Below are 19,509 nucleotides of genomic sequence, written 5' to 3'. Positions count from 1 at the left end.
ACATACCACGTGACCGTTTTAGTTGTTACAACAATATTTTGCTTTAATATTTTGCATTTTACATTTTACAATTTACAATTTAAATTTTACATTTTACAATTTACAATTTGCATTTTGATTTTTGCCATCACGCCATTATTTACAACTCTGTATCAAACTTCTCTTTTTGAACTTTATACTCCATGTTGAGTATTATTCCTTTAAAGTGAGTTTTTATTAAGCGTTGCATTTTTGATATATTTCCCATTTGCTTTTTTTGTTTTTATTTTTCTCTATTTTTTTTTTCTTCTTGCAATTAAAGGGATTTTGACAAGACTTTTACTAATGTTCATATTTTGGAGTTTATCGGTAATCAATTTCAATGTTGTAGTTTAAACTGTAAATCTAAAAATCTAGTCACAAAAGGAAGATATAGCCCAGACTAAATTGAGGCTATGTTGATATAAACTGTAGAGATGGGTCTCTACATATCTCTATGTATAAAGATGAATTATTATTATCTAAGTGTATGATTATTTTTTAGTAGAGAAAATGACACCTCAATGAGGGGAATAAAAGAAGGGGGAGAAGGGGTATAGAAAGGGAGGGGAGAAGGGGTATAGAAAGGGAGGGGAGAAGGGGCAGAGAAAGGAAGGGGGAGAAGGGGCAGAGAGAAGGAGGGGAATAAGGGGTTTGCTAATAAGCAATCAAGTAAGTAAAGCAACTAGTTTGTAAGCTTACAAACCTTTTCTTTTCTCTCCCTTTTGTTTACACTAAGCAAACAAGAAAAAGAGGCGATTTTTAATTGTCAAGTATAAGAAAAAAGAGGTTATAGTTTACACATGGTAGCATATTCGACACTATTGGACACTATCGAGCAGCGCGAGATAGTGGAGCACGCTAGTTGCTACTATCGGACACTATCGGACACTATTGAGCAGAGCGAGATAGTGGAGCACACTAGCTGCCACTATCCGACACTATCTCGCTCTGCTCAATAGTGAAAAGTAGAGGATTCAGTATTAATTGTTCCTGAAGCTTAGTCTTTATAGCGTTGCTCTTAAAACTTTTAGTTTTTATTAGCGCTGAAAGTTTTAGTTTTTATTAGCGTTGAAGCTTTGTGTTTTTATTGGCGCTGGTTCGAGAAAGGAAGCTTAGAGAAGGGCTTAGGACTAGTTGAGACACACGATGTTTGAGTGTGCTCCACTATCGAGCGAAGCGAGATAGTGTCGATGATGGAGCGAAGCGGGATAGTGTTGATATCCCTGTAGTCAATGTGCTCCACTATCGAGCGAAACGAGATTTGAGAGTGTCAGTATGCTCCACTATCCCGCTTCTCTCGATAGTGTCGATGTAGGTGTGCTCCACTATCCCGCTTCGCCGATAGTGACGATGTTTGAGAGTGTCAGTGCTCCACTATCTCGCTCCGCTCGATAGGGGAGATGTTGCTTCGCTCGATAGTGGAGTTGTTGCTTCGCTCGATAGTGGCACATAAAATCTTGGCCATTATTTCAGTATCTTTTTTTTCTTGATTCTTTAACTAATTTTAGTATATGAAATTGATAATGATAGTGGTAGTGATAGTGATAGTGATAGTGATAGTGATAGTGATAGTGATAGTTGATAGCTCATTACCCCAAGTCAAATCAAACCCGTGTCTCTCACACCCTCTCTTTGTTATAAATTAGACGATAATATCCTTTTTACTTGTTAAATCCTCCCCTTTTAATAAGCTTTTGTTTCTATTATTTATACTCTTCTCCCTAGATAAAAGCCTGTGTAAGCACAGGACAGGACAGGACAGGACAAGATATACATATACCTACCAAAGAATATATTATTTCAACCTAATTGGAATAGAAGGTGAATAAGAAATAATAGAACAATTAAGAATTGTTCCATGGTCTCCCAGTGTCTTCCCACGCCCCCCCCCACGCCTCCCCCTCGCCCCCCCATAGCCCCCCAAGCATTAAGCGCAAACTGTAAATTGTTTGCACGCCTCATTCTCTCGCACTCACGCTAGAACTCGCTTTCATATAGAAGAGGAGGTTTTAAAACTCAATATAGAACTTGTTGATAACAGCAATTGAATGTTGATTTAAAGTTTCTCACTATATTATACACACATATCTATACCACAACCATTCCATTTAGCTCATGACGACCGTCTTTTTATCGAGCTCCTTATCGTCATATACCACGACGCCTCCTAAAACTATTACCAATGACACAATAACCTCGGACCAAGCAAAACCTAGAACATCCTCCAGCATTATTTCATCATTAGAAGGTAAACCATTGAATACACCAAAAGGAGAGAATAACACTCCTGCAAAAGAAAACACTCTTGTAGAAGAGAACACTCCTGCAAAAGAAAACACTCTTGTAGAAGAGAACACTCCTGCAAAAGAAAACACTCTTGTAGAAGAGAACACTCCTGCAAAAGAAAACACTCTTGTAGAAGAGAACACTCCTGCAAAAGAAAACACTCTTGTAGAAGAGAACACTCCTGCAAAAGAAAACACTCCTGCAACCAAACCATCCTCAAGCATGTTTGCTAGAAGAGTATCATTTAATAACTTGAATCCAGAAGACGACTCAAACGTACCATTTAATCGGGCAATCTATAATCAAGCGAATAACAATGACATTGTATCAGGACCATTCAAGGGCAATTATAATTTATTACTGTCGTCACATCTGGCCCCCCAGCATCTGACACCATCCTTATTTTCAAGTATATCCAAGAAACCCAACGATTTGCATTTTCAGTCACCTAAATTTTTTACACTTACACCTTCAGGTCCTAATGCTATACCTGTAAGGCGAAGATTGAAACTACCTAGTCCACCAAGTAAATCGATATTAAAGAATAGAGTATCACAGCAACAATTGGCATATAATGATTTATTTCAAGGAAATATTCAAGGGGCAACTATAAACTATCATCGAGAAGAAGAAGAAGAAGAAGACGAAGACGAAGAAGACGAAGAAGACGAAAAAGAAGAAGAAGAAGAAGAAGAAGAAGAAGAAGAAGAAGACGAAAATGACAAAGACGACGAGGAAGCTGTAGAAGTAAAAGTGAATGAAAAAGAAGCAAGGGAGAAGGAGAAGGAGAAGGAGAAGGAGAAGGAGAAGGAGAAGGAGAAGGAGAAGAAACGAAAAACACAACCGCAACAAGGAGTTAAGGGTGAAGTGCCGATAAACAAATACCCGCGTAGGAAATCGTATGCAGAAATGACAGATGAGGAACTAATGGCCTTGGATCCACAATTTCAAAATAGCAAGCCTAAAATGTCCAATTTCGATGCATTTAAGTTTGATAATCAGTATACATTCTTTTTAGATGAAAGGAAATCTTTATCTGCCATAAAGCAGCAGCAGCAGCAGCAACAGCAACAACAGCAAATGCTTCAGTATCCCTCGTCAAATGAGAATAATTACAAATCCATTGCATTGACTGTACAGCATTTTGAATATGATCAAATTCAATCCAGTAGAACTATTATAACCACAATATCGGGAAGAAAACATACTTGGAACTCAATAGATTGGTTGCTACTGATTGATAGGACAGCCGAGTCCAAGAAGAACCAACTGTTTTTGATAGATGGAGACTATCTCATTGTAACTAGTTTAATATCCAAAAAATTTGTTAAGGATTATATGTCAAAAAGGAAAAGGAAATCATTAGATGACTTTTTGAAAGAAAAGTGCAGCTACTTACAAGAGTATTTACAAACTCAATTAGAAGAGCTAAATTTGAAAGTTAAAATGACTGTTGAGTTTGTAATTGATAGAGATACAGAAGAGACGGATGAATCGATAGGAGGTGGTCAAAAGTTCATGCTCTATCATGTCTATAAGCAATACGAGCCACATCTTATTGTTATTGGTAACAAGTCGTCCAACTTGAACTTCAAGTACCCATTGAAAATGAAGAAATCTTTGACTAATGATTATTTGATAAAATTATCTTCATACATTGTCAAGCACTCAATTATTCCCGTGATAATAGTAGGTGATACATTGAAGAATTCTAATTTGTTCAGCAAGAGAAACTCCAATACCACAAACTCCACCACCGCCCTTGGACATCTTCCCCATATCCCGAAGATCACATTCAGCGATGATACTGCGCATGCACCATCATTATCATCATCACCACCGAAACTATCACTGAACGTATCAGCAACAACAGCAACAACAGCAACAGCAACCACTATCTCATCTACTACTTCCCGTGTACTGACAAACTCAAGTTCATCAATAGAATCAGTGGAGTCATATACACCTAAAGAGTACACCGATGAAAATTTTACGCCACAGCGACAAGACTCTGCAATCGAGGAACAAGAAGCAATAATAAATGCACTACCATATGATTCACCTTTGAAGTTTCAACAATGGATATCATTTATATCAGACCAATCATATACTGGGGCAGTGAACTATTTGCAAGCTATTCAATCAAATAATGATCTGTTGAAAATAGACGATAGGATCCACCGTATTTATAAATCTCAACTGCATTCAGCTGGTGCCAATGGTATTGGGGGTAATCACCTGTTCAGTAGTTATGGTAATGGAGACAAAATTTATAAGGTGAAGTCGTTGATTTCAATTGAAGATGATGAAGAGGTAAAGAGAAAACAGGAAGAAAGAAGAAGGAAGAGGAGGAGCAGTAGTACTAAACTGTTACCACCACGCAATGGGAGTAAGAATAGTTTATTGAGTACGAAAAGTAATGAATATGTCGAAAGCGGTGGTGACAGTGGGGCAGGAGGAGAGAAAAAGAAAGCGGTAAAGAAAAGTTCTTTTTGGAGAAAAATCGGATTAAGGAAGTAGTAAGAGGGTAGTAGTAGTAGTAGTAGTAGTAGTAGTAGTAGTTGATGTAGAAATAGGATTTGATTCATCTACATCTGAAGCACATTTGATAAAATGACATGCCAGTGTATCTTGTAAAAGCATTAAAGAAATCAGAAAAATTTTCCGTCGAGCACGCGCCGACAGGGGACGTAGAGAAGGGCGCGAGCTTCCGCTGGACCTTTATTCACTGAACATCAAGATCAAGAAGCTTCACAACACAACACCACTCCTCCCATCCCCATTCCCCTTATTCACATATTGCCAGCGTCAAGATGAAACAGTTACTTTGCTCACGACTCTTTCACAATACCACACGGCGCTTTCATAAACCAATTACACGTACAGAAATCCACCAGCTATTATCTAAACCAACATGGACGATAAAGCAATATTTTCAACCTATGAGTCATTCTCAATTTGGTTCAAACAAAAAGGTATCTGATATATTTAACAAGATGATTAAACTTTCCGGGTTGAACATAGAGACTCGTGAACTCAAAGAGAAAACAGAACAAGATTTGGAAAGAGCATTACTGATTCAAACGATGTTTATATCGCATTTATATGAGGAAGATGGAGAAGTAGGGCAAGTGGATATGAAAAAATCCAACAAAAGCTTTGAGGGTGGCGGTGACAAGGACAATGATACGCAGTTTCGATTAATTGCTTGTGACCATATTGCTCCAAAACCACTAGGGTTGAGACAGTTATTGAAAGATGTCGAGAATGTGGATAAAAGAGTCGATGCAGAAAAGGGAGAGCTTGGTGGTTTTACCTTAGAGGATTTGAAAGTGAAGCAAATGTAAGAGTCTAGACAGGTCTAGGTGAAATTTTTTTTTTTTTTTGGTTTAGTAGGTGGTGGTGACCGACTCAACTACAGCAAATAGTAATTGGTCAATGTGCTCCACTATCTCGCTCTCGATAGTGCTGCTATTGCGTGCTACACCACTATCTCGCTTCGCTTGATAGTGTCGATGATGTGTCGATGATGTGACCAACCTACTTTACAATTAAAAACCTGTAAATACAAAGAACCCCGATACCAGCAACAAGGCACTCCTTAAAGCAATCCACTATTAGTCTTCTTTTGTAAACTGTATTCCCTTGATAATTGTTCAACGGTAAGATTGAATATTGTCCTTTCCTCATATTCAACTTCAGTCTCATATTCTGCACTAGTATAATTGCTATTGAGATTATAGCGAGGATAATATACACCACAACATTGATATAGGGTGTTTGCAAATAACAAATTTCCGTTTTGTATTGCATCTTCTCTCCATTTGAAATAAAGCTCAATAATTGTACTGCGGGGTACTTTATCCCCATTGCCATTGACATTGACTTGACTGTTATTTCTCGAACACCCCCCTCGTGTTCAATGTCGCAGTAATCGTGGTCATCACCCGAAAAGATCAAATCGGGCTCAATCGTGTCCAAAAGTTGTTTGGATATATCCGGGACAAGAGAGTTTTGATACTGATAACCATGTCCCAAAACGTTGAAATGCAGCGATTCACGATGTGGACCACATGATAAGTTGATATCTCGAAACAACGGAACATGAGAGAAAAGAACTCTTGGACTTGTTTTTTGAGGTAATTGCAAAACGAAATTTTGGGCAGAAGTTCTAATTACATCTTTTGTCGATGATAAACTCGTGGTATCCAACATGATAATATCGACTCCATTGATATTCAATAACGTGTTGGGTTCACCGAATGTCCTGGAAAATCGATCACGTACAGCTACTCTTATCAAATCGCCAAATCCAATATCGTGATTTCCTGGTAGATTAGTAAATACGTTATTGCCAAAGGGGAAAATTGATTTGAATCTTGCAACTTCACGATTGAAATATTCGTCAGTGGAGGCTCTTCCATTATCTAGTAGATCACCAAGGAAAACGATGTGAGAAGGTTGCAACTGATATTGCAAGGCTTGATAATTTCTTTTGAGATATTGGTCGACTGTATGCTGAGATAACTTGAGTAACAATTCATTACGGCCTGGGTATGTGTGATTATCAATTAGCTGGGGGTCTGCTATGAGCAATATATTTGATTGTTTTTCAGATGTAGAGCTCTTTTCTGTCGTTAATGAAGGCCATTTACACTTCAGCGCTGTACCATATGGTACAATAGTTTCATTAATATAAAAGATAACAAGCCATATTGTAAATATGCCTAGTAGCAATTTCTCCCGCCGACTAATATGGTTTAATTTCAAATTTCTTATCAATGACAATAAAGACGTCTGCATTAGAAGACAAAAAATACTGCTTGAACCGAGTACAGAACGGAGTAGTCACCAGCAACAATAGCAGTAAAACCTTCAACTTTCAGGGGGGAAGAGAGGGTCTAAAAAATTGCACAGTGATAATTGGAAATTTAATGTAAATCCGATGATAGTCACGTGAACTGCTACCAAATGGCATTTTAATCTTTTTCCGATGCGATGCAATACGATGCCGGTGCCGGTGCCAGTAGCTGGTAGCTGGTAGCTGGTAGCTGGTAGCCGCCGGTAGCCGCTGGCGGTAGTAGTCGATGCGATGCGATGCCAGTCGTATTGGTATTCGTATTTGTATATAAACCGGCTTACTGGAAACCATTATAGATTAGGATTAGGAGATTCTCAGGCCATTGCTTTTCAGTGGGTGCTAAGGAAAAAGAAGCAAGCCATATTTGGGATTAGATGGTAGATGCGCCCATATAATAGTAGCTAGCTTGTACTTTGAATTTCCGAGTTTGTTTATAAGTAATAGTTGTTGTACTGGTTTTACATGGATCTTCCTACATTGCTGCTACTAACAGTAGTAGGCATTTATGTTTTCTTGAAGCTTTTATCTCAGCTTTGCACGGTTCCTAAGGAGTACCTTCAACAACAATCGTCAGTTGAACCAACAAGACTTGCGCATGAATCATCCATATATAAGTCTATAAGGTACCATAGTCTCAGAGTTGGTTTAGATATTAGGTATGACTCTTATAAAATAAGACTGGGGAACTTGAATGATATTTGGAGTATTGCTATGGCCGAAGCGGCACAAAAGAGAGACAAGGGTATATTTATTAATCGCGAGGTTTTGAAATATACCTATATCAATTATTGCATCAGCGAATGGCAAAAGAAACAGGAGGAGCCTATAGAGAGCATTAACATCCCAATTGATTACACAATTGACAAGAAATGGGTAGTTGGTGTGTTAATTGGGTTTATCTTACAAATTCCCGTTCGATTTTATGAGCGCAATAAGGGCAAGGACAAGGACAAGGACAAGGACAAGTTGTCAAGCGGGCTCGACATTTCAAATATAACTCTCCCAACTAAAGAGAAGGAAAAGCTAGACTTTGTAAATAATTACACCCCAACAAAAGATAGAGGAATAGCAATAAAGTATGCAAGACAAGTGAGACCCGGAATTGACGTTCTCGTTGAATTTACTCAATTGAATTTGGTTAGTGCCGTGGCATCATCGATAAAGCATCTTCCAGTAGATTATTCGGGAAAATCCATGACTATAGTCCCACTGGAAAGTTTTGAAAACATATCAAATTCAATAGTTAAGTTACTTATGGGGTTTGTTTCAAATATGGAAATTCATATAGACTATGAGGCCAGATTTGATACTGATATGATCTCATTACCAGACTATGTAGTTGACAAGAACAAATTGAACAAGATGTCCTTTATCAGCAAATTAAAATTATTTGCACTCAACAAAGGTATATTCAAATCCACCAAGCTAATCTACATTCAATCAAATTTAGACAAACCGAAATTCACGTCAATTGAAAAAAACAAGCTCATGATTAGTAAAAACTCTCATGTGATACAAGAATTTCACAATTTCAATGTTATTGGACCGATACTAGTAACAGATTATTTCGAGCATAGAACATATGCACCTTATTTTGGAGCGATATCACAATCTTTAGAAATGAAACTCATCAATTTTGATCCAAGAACTAAGCTGGGTAACATCATGATCCGCGGTTATAGTATTGGGAAACCTACCAATTTTATTAATGGCAAAGTTGCTGAAAATGACATGCATGGAAATCAATATAAAAAGAGTAGTGATGGGTTTATGCCTCTACCACTAAACATCAAAGGGAGATGGGGTACTGATGGTTGCTTGTACATAGTTTAAACGCCCACGAAAAGAGGAGAAGGAGTCAAGTAGAGAAGTATACAAAGAGTCTTATTTACATGATTATTTTCATTCGTCATCATGTCATGATATTGTAAATGGGGAAATAAAGTGTACCTATACCTATACCTTAACCTATACCTTAACCTAAACCTCCGTTGCTGGTTTAGACCTTAACTTTTTTAGCTTCTGGTTGTTCAAATATCAAAGTAGCATCATTTTGCATGCATCTCTTCCTATTGCCCAACAGGAGACGATGTTCAACAACAAAAACCTTTTGGTTCATTTGGCTTTTGAAATAACTTTCAAAACTAATCTTGAGGAGATTCAAATTATCAATATTTAAATCTTTGAAAAACTTGAACCATTTTGTAATCTTACTTGTATTACTACTCACCTCCAAGTCCCATACGATTTCGCTGTTTGTAGAATCCCAAATGAGTTGTCTTTTGATAAAGTCGTAACCAAATATCAATAAAATATTACACCAATTGTCATACTTTTCGCTTTGCAATACAAGTTCATAGTTTAAGGATTTCAATAACGAGATTTCAATCTCACGTAATTGTTGAACATTTTTCCTCTCTTCACCATCAACACCACAGATTTTACACCATGATTTTAACGAGTAGTTGTAATCTTGATTAAATTTTGATGCAATTATGATTAGTCCGAGGAATAGTTTGTGGGCGCTCAATTTAATAACGCACAGTGAACAGATCAATTTGTAAATATAGAAACAAGTTAATTGCAATGATTGAATGGAAGTTCTTGATCTTCGTAACACTTCAATTATAAATGCTTTTGTTTCAACTTGTTTGACTTTTGTAGTGGTGGTGGTAGTATCTTTTGTGTACAAGATTTTGAGTAAATTGGCAGCGCAGGTGACCAAGATTGAGTTGAATTGGGCCTTACTCAAGTTAGCATTGTAGTATTTGTGTTGGTTCGGTGATGCCAAAGACAAAGGAGACGATGGGGACGATAAAAACTCTGGTGTATTAGAAAATTGACGAGAATTAGTGGTTGTGGTTGTGGTGGTGGCGAAATCGGGTGGAGTCAACAAAACTTCATGTGCCCTCTTTTTGTTCCTCCTTGATACTTGCTCCTCCTCTTTAGTAGGAGAATACGGTGAGTGCATGTCTGCTTAATCAATGTATGAAAAAATTGCTTATTGCGTCAACCCACTTTTTATTGATGAAAAGCTGTATCCTAACCTTGAAAGCTCTTCTCTAACCTTGAAAGCTGTATCCTAACCTTGAGAGCTGTATCTAACCTTGAAAGCTCTTCTCTAACCTTGAAAGCTGTATCCTAACCTTGAAAGCTCTACTCTAACCTTGAAAGCTCTTCTCTAACCTTGAAAGCTCTTCTCTAACCTTGAAAGCTCTTCTCTAACCTTGAAAGCTCTTCTCTAACCTTGAAAGCTCTTCTCTAACCTTGAAAGCTCTTCTCTAACCTTGAAAGCTCTACTCTAACCTTTTAAATGCCAATGAACAGATGTGAAAACAAACCAGCAGTATAAAGCAATATTTTTCAATATTTGTGCCTACTGACGAAACCTGAGATAACCTGGATAAAAATGAAAAAAAAAATGATAAATGGAAAATCACCCTTATTGTGATAAAAAGGCAAACATTATTTGAAGATACCGGGAATGCTAAAATAGTAAGGATATATAATATAGGCTGGAAAAGTGCCCTGGTTCAGTTAACTTGTGTAAAGTAGATGTAATATGTAAAACTACCGGGGGGAGGGGGGCTCAATAATACAAAGATGAGAGAGCCAAATGTATATGTAAACTTTAACGTAAAGCTTGGAAATAAGATTTCTTTTATGTTATTGAGCAAAATAAACCCTATCTTTAGTACCTGAGCAGCAACTCCTCACTATTTATACCTTCTTCTAAAGAAAGTTGATTCCATTGTTAAGCTTGACTAAATGAAAAACTGTGGATCGAGCTGACTCATTTTTCAAAAAGGTAGTGCACTCTAGTTCAAAACGAATTTTATTGTCGTAATGGTGGTGGTAGTGGGAAGAAGAGGGCGGGAGACAGGGCGGGAGACAGGGCGGGAGGGCGCAAGTGCGGCAATACGACGAGCGCGCCGCCCTAAAGTTTGATTGTATCATTGACCATCAACACTATCGAGCAGAGCGAGATAGTAAGACTAGACGAGCAAAGCGAGTCTAGTCGAAAGAGAGAAGAGAGTAGACTATTTATTACTCACTGCTCTACTCTGCTCATTGCTCACTACTCTACTCTCTAGGCACTACTCTCTAGCCACTACTCTCTAGCCACTACTCTCTAGGCACTACAAAGTACACACTACACAGTACGCACTACTTATTGGTCCACTACTTACTACTCATTACTCATTACTCACTGCTCCTCTATACTGACTCCTTACTACTCACTGCTCATTGCTCACTACTCACTGCTCATTGCTCACTACTCACTAGTCTCTACTTACTACTTACCAGTCTCTAATCATTGCTCACTACTCATTGCTCTCTACTCTCTACATACTGCTCCACTAGCTCCCTTCGCTCGCTAGTGTTGCTACTCTCTACATACTGCTCCACTAGCTCCCTTCGCTCGCTAGTGTTGCTACTCTCTACATACTGCTCACTAGCTCGCTTCACTCGCTAGTGTTGGTACTCTCTACATACTGCTCCACTAGCTCCCTTCGCTCGCTAGTGTTGGTACTCTCTACATACTGCTCCACTAGCTCCCTTTGCTCGCTAGTGTTGGTACTCTCTACATACTGCTCCACTAGCTCCCTTCGCTCGCTAGTGTCGCGTACGACATTTGGTGTTTTTTACTCACATATGAGTTGTGGAAAAAGAGCTATTATTTTACTCCTTTTTTAGCCTTCTTATTTGACCTTGGTAAAATGTTATCAAAAAGTTCCCAAAACAGTAGTAATATCTCATCGCGGTTATATTTCTATTTTTAGAAATAAAACCTGAAAGTTTTTGACATTTTCTGAATCAGAACTTCTTTCCTGTAAGGATGTTTAGAGCCATTAATGATTTTGGTCTGTTCTTCTAGAGCCATTAATGATTTTGGTCTGTTCTTCTAGAGCCATTAATGATTTTGGTCTGTTCTTCTAGAGCCATTAATGATTTTGGTCTGTTCTTCTAGAGCCATTAATGATTTTGGTCTGTTCTTCTAGAGCCATTAATGATTTTGGTCTGTTCTTCTAGAGCCATTGATGATTTTGGTCTGTTCTTCTAGAGCCATTAATGATTTTGGTCTGTTCCTCCAGAGCCATTAATGATTTTGGTCTGTTCCTCCAGAGCCATTAATGATTTTGGTTTCAGCTAATACCTTATATGTTTAACAATGCATCAACACACGGATTTGATTTGCTTATTGAGATAATCTATAGTGAAACGCTACCAGATAAACCTCATCTCATAACCATCAATGATTATCTTTCAAGTTTTGGGTTAATTATGGTCTAAATGTGAAACATCCAAGAGTCATGTTTAGGCCGTATTTCCCTAAAGGGATGCCGCATACTTATAACAGGTTATGGCTTGTAGGAGAATGACTTTTGTACGTAATTGGAGGTTTGGTTAGTTTTTAACTGACTTGATACATAATTGTAATTTGGGGGTTTGGTTAGTTTTTTAGTATTGGCAAAGATATTCAAGTTGGCTGGTTCTAGCTTGTTCGTCTTGGATTAATGGTCTTGCTGTTGTAGAATAAAGCATTAACTTATACCATAAGCGAGTATCAATAGCTCAACTTATTTCATAAGCGAGTATCAATAGCTCAACTTTAGGAAAGTTCAACTCAACATTTCAAGTCAGCCCAGCACGTCTCTACTATTTGGAGAGTCTATTTTGAAATGGGTTGTGGCACTAGCATTCCAACAGATGAAGAAAATGACCTCTTTTTGCAAGACAAACAAATCAACGATGCAATAGAGCAATCGTTAAATTTAAACAAAGCTAATTCCAAACAAGTTATTAAACTATTACTTTTAGGAGCAGGAGAAAGTGGAAAATCGACGGTATTGAAGCAATTGAAAGTCCTACACAAGGGGGGCTTCACACACCAAGAAAGAATGCAATACGCCCATATAATATGGTGTGACGTGATTCAAAGTATGAAGATTTTGATTATACAAGCTCGAAAATTGAAAATTCCCTTAAATTGTGATCAAGCTGATAGTCCTTTGATTCCTTATAAGCAATGTGTCTTGAGAAGCGATGCATTGACTCAAATCGATACTAGTGTTGCTGGTGGCCTTGATTTTCTCAACGACTATATATTAAAGTATGACGAAAAGAGCAAGATTAAAAGAAGAATGGACAGTACGGGAATTGTTGAGTTTATGGGCAACTGTAGGGATGATGAAAATGACGGTGTTGTGGATTCAGAGACTATGAATGAAGCCTTGGCAAACCTGCCATTGATGGAGAATGTAAAGTCTACAACTAATGGATCACAACAACAACAACAACAACAACAACAACAACAACAAAAACAACAACAACAACAAAAACAACAAAAACAAAAACAATCTGGATATTCAAGAGAAGAAATCGCAGAAGCAATACATAATTTATGGACAAGGGATTCCGGAATAAAGAAATGCTTTGAAAGGTCAAATGAATTTCAATTCGAGAGCAGCGCTGAATATTATTTCAATAATGTATTCAATTTCGCTGATCCTTATTATACTTGTTCCGATTTGGATATTTTAAACGGGCGTATTAAAACTACTGGTATAACAGAGACAAATTTCACCATAAACTCTTTCCAATTCAAGGTTCTCGATGCAGGTGGACAAAGAAGCGAACGAAAGAAGTGGATTCATTGTTTCGACGACATTACAGCTGTGCTCTTTGTTCTCGCGATCAACGAATACGATCAAATGTTGTTTGAAGATGAAAGAGTCAATAGAATGCACGAATCGATCATTTTATTCGACCAGTTATGCAATTCGAGATGGTTTGCCAATACCCCGTTCATCTTGTTCCTCAACAAGATTGATTTATTTGAAAAGAAAATCAAACGCAACCCATTAAGGAAATATTTTCCTGATTATACGGGTAAAAGTGATGATGCTAACGAAGCTATCAAGTTTTTTGAAACTAATTTTTTAAAAATGAATCGAACAAATAAACCAATCTATGTCCACAGAACTTGCGCTACAGATACAAATTCAATGAAGTTCGTTCTCAGTGCTGTTGCTGATATGATTACTCAACAAAATTTGAAAAAGAGCGGAATCATGTAAAGATAATACAAAGCGCTTGTCCGGCACTATCGACACTAGCTGCCACCGACACTCTCTAATAGAATCAAGGAAGGCATGCTCCACTATCGAGCAGAGCGAGATAGTGTTGATAGTGTCTGTTTGTTTATGTGTGTGTGTGTGTTTTTTTTTTTTATTTTGACTTATATTAAAGAATAAATTTTGATCCAAAGTTCTTACTTACAGTGCAATTTATTTTCAATTCTTTTGGGGGATATTACATCTTCCTCAGGTCTTCTTTTTGCTTACCATCTCATCATGGCCATTTCGTTTCTATTTCTATTGTAGTCCAACAAATCTTCGATACGACCAGTACCAGAAATAACAATATCTCTATCCCATACTTTGCTCTTACCCCACTCTTTTACATCACCAACAGTAATTGCATCAATCTTATCAAAAGCCTCTTTCAATGAATGCTTGAAACCAACAGTTAAAATATTCTTGGCAATATCCTTGGAAATGTGACGAGTTGAAGCATAATGAGAAGCCAATTTGGCTTTAACTTGTGCTTTAGCTCTAGCAACTTCTTGCTCGCTTATGGAAATAGATAATCTATTCCATTCCTTTAATGAAAAATGACAAAAGTCATCAACGGTGAATTTATCTGGAATTTCGGCATAAAATCCCCATAATCCAGTGTCTGACCATGATTTTGAGAAATGGTGGTATTTTTCAACAATCTTGTATTCTTGAACAATTGATGCTAATTTTGGTGAGGTGTATTTGGCAATTGTGGAGTGGATATTGAAATTTCCGTAAATTGCAGCAGCGACTTTAGCCAAGTAATAGTTTGGAGAACCCAAGCCTTCACCGTTAACAGCGATTGATATGTAAGCTTTTGGCATGGTATCATCTCTCATTCTAACTTCAGAACCCAAGAACGAAGCTGGTTTGATTTCTGGCTTAGCGCCTTGTGCAATTTTCAAATTGGATTCAATAGCATCAACCAATTTCTCGTGGTCAAAACTACCGGCAGCAGCAATGATAACATTGTTGTTAACCAAGTGTTTTTCCAAGTGACGCAAACAATCCTCCACTTCCAAATTAGCAACGCTCTCGGTTGTTCCCAAAGTTGGTAAGCTCAAAGAGTATCCCTGGAATGCGGTAGCTGCCAAATGGCTCAATACTTTTGATTCTGGATCGGTTTCAACAATTTCTGCTTGTTTTATCAACTTCTTTCTAGCGATTCCAAAATCAGCTTTTGAGACAATTTCGGTTGCATTTGACGCAATTTGTGCAATCAATTTACCAGCTACTTGGACATTATTATTCGCGGTTTCTGCAACTACGCCATTGATTTCCCTTGAGTTATGTGAGCTTGTCAATACGCCATCTTGGCCAACATTGTGCTGCTGTGACAAGAGATTAGCGGTTAAAGCCGAGACTCCGTTGCAATAAGGGTGCTCTGATCTTGAGCCTCCTGCGATATAGAGTCCCACAGTTGAGTGTTGAGCCTCATCAGAAACTTCGCTAGCAACCGTTATACCATTAGATAATGTAGTGTACTTGACACCAGTTGATAAAAACCGACAATTAAAAACCTTGGGAACCTTGGAAACCTTGGAAACTTGCTTTATTATCGAGGATCCACGAATCATATTCACTTCTAATACCAATATATTGAATTATACTTCAATTCCACACTAACCGGTACAACTCTGGACAACTCTGGACAAGTTTGAAGCAATATAAACAACTCTTTACCTAGTTTACTACAACAAACAACTACAAACAACTACAAACTAGTTATATATAGATGGGCCTTTTTTTTTTTTTCAGAGTCGGCGGCTCCAGCGATTGGAGGATGGAACTTGGTAGCGTTGGGATTGGAAAGTGTATGGGAGTCTGTGTCAGCCAATGAAATGAATGGGAATTATAAGGGAGGGAGAGAAACTAGACGAGTGAAACGAGTCTAGTTGATAGTAGATAGTGAAGAGAAACTAGGCGAGTGAAGAGAAACTAGGCGAGTGAAGAGAAACTAGGCGAGTGAAGAGAAACTAGGCGAGTGAAGAGAAACTAGGCGAGTGAAGAGAAACTAGGCGAGTGAAGAGAAACTAGGCGAGTGAAAACTAGGCGAGTGAAACGAGTCTAGTTGATAGTAGATAGACTATTGACACTATTGAGCGACACTATCGAGCGAAGCGAGATAGTGAAGTAGCACGCACTAGCAGCACTGTTGAGAGCGAGATAGTGAAGCAGCACGCAATAGCAGCACTATCGAGAGCGATATAGTGGAGCACGTAATAGCAACACCAGCTCTTGACACTGTCGACACTATCTCGACCCGCATGATAGTGGACAAACACCGACTAGCTACACACTTTAATAACCTATCTACACTCTCATCTACCTACACCACACTCTTTCATCTACCTACACCACAATCTTTCATCTACCTACACCACAATCTTTTATCTATCTATTCTAGACTCTTTTATCTATTGCATCTTTTTACGTATACTTCTTATAACATTCATATACTATGATACCTCACACGTGACCATACACCTCTCTGTTGCCTCTTTTTGCATCAACTTGATTCAAAAGTTTTGAATAAAACTATCAACACTATCGACACTATCGACACTATCGACACTATCGACACTATCGAGCGAAGCGAGATTGTGGAGCAACACTTAATAGCAACACTATCATGCTCCGTTCGATAGTGGAGCAACACCGACTAATGACACTATCTCGCTCTGCTCGATAGTGTTGTAACAAGCTACTGAGTGTTGCTCCACCATCTTGCCCTCCTCGATAGTGGAGCACACTGACCAATGACACTATCTCGCTCTGCTCGATAGTGACGTGTGTAGAGTGCGGTGAGTAGAGTGTCGACAGTAGCTGCAGCTTTAGTATAAACTGTGGACGATAACTATTGAGAGTAAGTGGTAGACTATGACTATAGAGAGTAAGTGGTAGACTATGACTATAGAGAGTAAGTGGTAGACTATGACTATAGAGAGTAAGTGGTAGACTATGACTATAGAGAGTAAGTGGTAGACTATGACTATAGAGAGTAAGTGGTAGACTATGACTATAGAGAGTAGACTATGACTATAGAGAGTAAGTGGTAGACTATGACTATAGAGAGTAAGAGGTAGAATGCGGCGAGCAGAGTGTAGTGACAGAGAGACCAACAGAGAGATAAACCAAAGAATTAACAGACATGAAAAGTTTCCCTTTGTTAAACAAAAGTATTTTGTTTTTTCTTTTTGCACCCAATGTCGTTCTATCAACTGTTCAGAGTATTCACCCCTCTTTCCTCCTAATATCGTTCTATCAACTGTTCAGAGTATTCACCCCTCTTTCCTCCTAATATCGTTCTATCAATTGTTTTTCAGAGTATTCTCCCACTCTTCCCTCTCTCGTTCTACCTCCACTACCTCCACCAGCTCACCCTGGTCGATAGTGTTCAACTGCAATGACTGCCACCAATATCTCGCTCTGCTATCAAATGCTGCTATTGCGTGCTACACCACTATCTCGCTTCGCTCGATAGTGTTGCTCGATAGTGTTGCTCGATAGCGTCGATAGTGTTGCTATTAGGTGCTGCTCCACTATCTCGCTTCGCTCGATAATGTCGATAGTGTTGCTATTGCGTGCTACACCACTATCTCGCTTCGCTCGATAGTGTCGATAGTGTCGATAGTGTTCACACTTTGATCTTCACCACCTCCGTTTCCAACGTCCCTACATTTAAAATGACAAATTCACCACTACTTTTAAAATCTGGAACGCTAATCAATCTTACTTTTGCTCCTGAATCTTCACAAGTATATGTATCAATAGCATATTTGTCTTGGTTCCCAACAAAATACACATGAGGTAACTCACTGGTAAAAATAAACGGGTCATAATCATCATATGGGTAGCAGTATAATGTATCGGGAGCTGTTGGTACAAAATTTTGCCATTTCATACTTGACTTCATTACTCTCATTGACAAAGAGGACTCGGCACCTGCTTCTGTTGTTATATACTTTTTCACATCATCAACGTTCTGACCGCTAGTGCCTAGTATTCTCACACCATTCATCTCAAGCCAAACAGGATTCGTAAGCCTTTGCAACCTGTCACTTCCCAAAATTGCTCGATTTGTATTGAATATGGATTTGTGCAACGGTTGCTGAGGTAGACTGATCTCAGCAGGATCATGGTCTCCGGGCATAATAGCCACAGGAAGACTGACAACAACTTCACTGATAAACTGATCTAGTTGCTTCAATGACTCAGTGGTGTACTTTGTGATATTTTTTGACCCATAGTTGTTTGTAGTTACAAAGTTCTTAAGATCTTCCTCGGCAGTGATATCGCGAATCGGTTCTATAGAATTCCCCGCTACAACTAGCTGGGATATCTCAGAGCTAAACGATTTATCCACATCGGCTCCAAGCTCTCCAATGAGATACTGCTTGAGTAATTCAATTTTTAAATCGTAATTTCCGGCAACGCCAATATTCAAACCAGAGACTATCGCTACTCTTCCCGCCCCAACATCAACATCAACATCGCCACTCACATTGCCATTGCCGTGGGTCTTGAGAGGCTTCTGTGGAGCACACTTGGGATAAACAACATCCATTATCTCAAAAATACCCGCTTGAATTTCAATCCCTAGCACTCCAACAATACACCCAGTAACTAATAAATTCTTCTTCAAAAATTCTTCGTTATGCAAAACGGCACGCCCAGACTCATCTTCCAACATCACTATTGGCTGGTCTTCATCACTTACATACCTCGCTGGCACTAGCGGTAAAATATCATCAGTACCTTTCTCAACGTCACTCAAGATATTCAATTTATATTTAGCATCACAAAATACAGTCCCTACAACCCAACAAAGCTTCCCGCTCTGGATATCAAGAATCTTATCTTGCTTCACTATCTTTTGCCCATCAATTTCTCGTGTGCAGTTGCCCCATTTCTCCATCGCGTTGGAAATCACCCGCTCCTTCAAGTGTGATAGTCGATATTGGTACATTGAAAAATATTGCTTATCATACTTCCGAGACTTTGGGTCTATAAAGAACTCATTGCGCTTGTCAAACTCTACTGGTATTTCAGTCTCTTTTCTAAACACTTTACTATCATCAGAATTCGCGGTAAGGTATTCCTTGTAGGACATATGAGGCATTGAATAATGATCATCTAGGGTTTCAAGAATCAAAGAAATCGTTTTTTTTTTTTTTTTCAATTTTTCAAAACGCGTCTGCACCAGGCAAGAATTGC

The 19,509-nt window shown here is 38.4% G+C and overlaps 8 protein-coding genes across 8 annotated transcripts; 4 read left to right on the top strand and 4 right to left on the bottom strand. All coding sequences in view use genetic code 12, as the record gives it.

Moving 5' to 3' along the window:
- Positions 1-2,136: 2,136 nt before the first annotated feature.
- KGF56_003039 (uncharacterized protein) lies at positions 2,137-4,827 on the top strand (the record flags this gene model as incomplete). Its single annotated transcript, XM_049324331.1, has 1 exon — positions 2,137-4,827. One exon carries the CDS (start codon positions 2,137-2,139, stop codon positions 4,825-4,827), a length of 2,691 nt encoding a protein of 896 aa, XP_049179884.1.
- Positions 4,828-5,249: 422 nt separating this feature from the next.
- KGF56_003038 (glutamyl-tRNA(Gln) amidotransferase subunit F) lies at positions 5,250-5,654 on the top strand (the record flags this gene model as incomplete). Its single annotated transcript, XM_049324330.1, has 1 exon — positions 5,250-5,654. The coding sequence occupies one exon, from the start codon at positions 5,250-5,252 to the stop codon at positions 5,652-5,654; it is 405 nt and encodes a 134-aa protein (XP_049179883.1).
- Positions 5,655-5,847: 193 nt separating this feature from the next.
- KGF56_003037 (uncharacterized protein) lies at positions 5,848-7,110 on the bottom strand (the record flags this gene model as incomplete). The annotated part of the gene is made up of 1 exon (XM_049324329.1): positions 5,848-7,110. One exon carries the CDS (start codon positions 7,108-7,110, stop codon positions 5,848-5,850), a length of 1,263 nt encoding a protein of 420 aa, XP_049179882.1.
- A 520-nt stretch (positions 7,111-7,630) lies between these two features.
- KGF56_003036 (uncharacterized protein) lies at positions 7,631-9,001 on the top strand (the record flags this gene model as incomplete). The annotated part of the gene is made up of 1 exon (XM_049324328.1): positions 7,631-9,001. The coding sequence occupies one exon, from the start codon at positions 7,631-7,633 to the stop codon at positions 8,999-9,001; it is 1,371 nt and encodes a 456-aa protein (XP_049179881.1).
- A 166-nt stretch (positions 9,002-9,167) lies between these two features.
- On the bottom strand, positions 9,168-10,139 carry PCL5 (Pcl5p; the record flags this gene model as incomplete). The annotated part of the gene is made up of 1 exon (XM_049324327.1): positions 9,168-10,139. One exon carries the CDS (start codon positions 10,137-10,139, stop codon positions 9,168-9,170), a length of 972 nt encoding a protein of 323 aa, XP_049179880.1.
- Positions 10,140-12,852: 2,713 nt separating this feature from the next.
- CAG1 (guanine nucleotide-binding protein subunit alpha) lies at positions 12,853-14,250 on the top strand (the record flags this gene model as incomplete). The annotated part of the gene is made up of 1 exon (XM_049324326.1): positions 12,853-14,250. One exon carries the CDS (start codon positions 12,853-12,855, stop codon positions 14,248-14,250), a length of 1,398 nt encoding a protein of 465 aa, XP_049179879.1.
- Positions 14,251-14,513: 263 nt separating this feature from the next.
- Positions 14,514-15,869, bottom strand: KGF56_003033 (ubiquinol--cytochrome-c reductase subunit; the record flags this gene model as incomplete). Its single annotated transcript, XM_049324324.1, has 1 exon — positions 14,514-15,869. The coding sequence occupies one exon, from the start codon at positions 15,867-15,869 to the stop codon at positions 14,514-14,516; it is 1,356 nt and encodes a 451-aa protein (XP_049179878.1).
- Positions 15,870-17,929: 2,060 nt separating this feature from the next.
- Positions 17,930-19,414, bottom strand: HYS2 (DNA-directed DNA polymerase delta subunit; the record flags this gene model as incomplete). Its single annotated transcript, XM_049324323.1, has 1 exon — positions 17,930-19,414. The coding sequence occupies one exon, from the start codon at positions 19,412-19,414 to the stop codon at positions 17,930-17,932; it is 1,485 nt and encodes a 494-aa protein (XP_049179877.1).
- Positions 19,415-19,509: the final 95 nt, after the last annotated feature.

The sequence above is a fragment of the Candida oxycetoniae genome (genome assembly GCF_023343755.2).
Source record: "Candida oxycetoniae strain CBS 10844 chromosome Unknown scaffold20, whole genome shotgun sequence".
Classification (NCBI taxonomy): domain Eukaryota; kingdom Fungi; phylum Ascomycota; class Pichiomycetes; order Serinales; family Debaryomycetaceae; genus Lodderomyces; species Lodderomyces oxycetoniae.
This window is presented reverse-complemented; position numbering and strand designations above follow the sequence as displayed.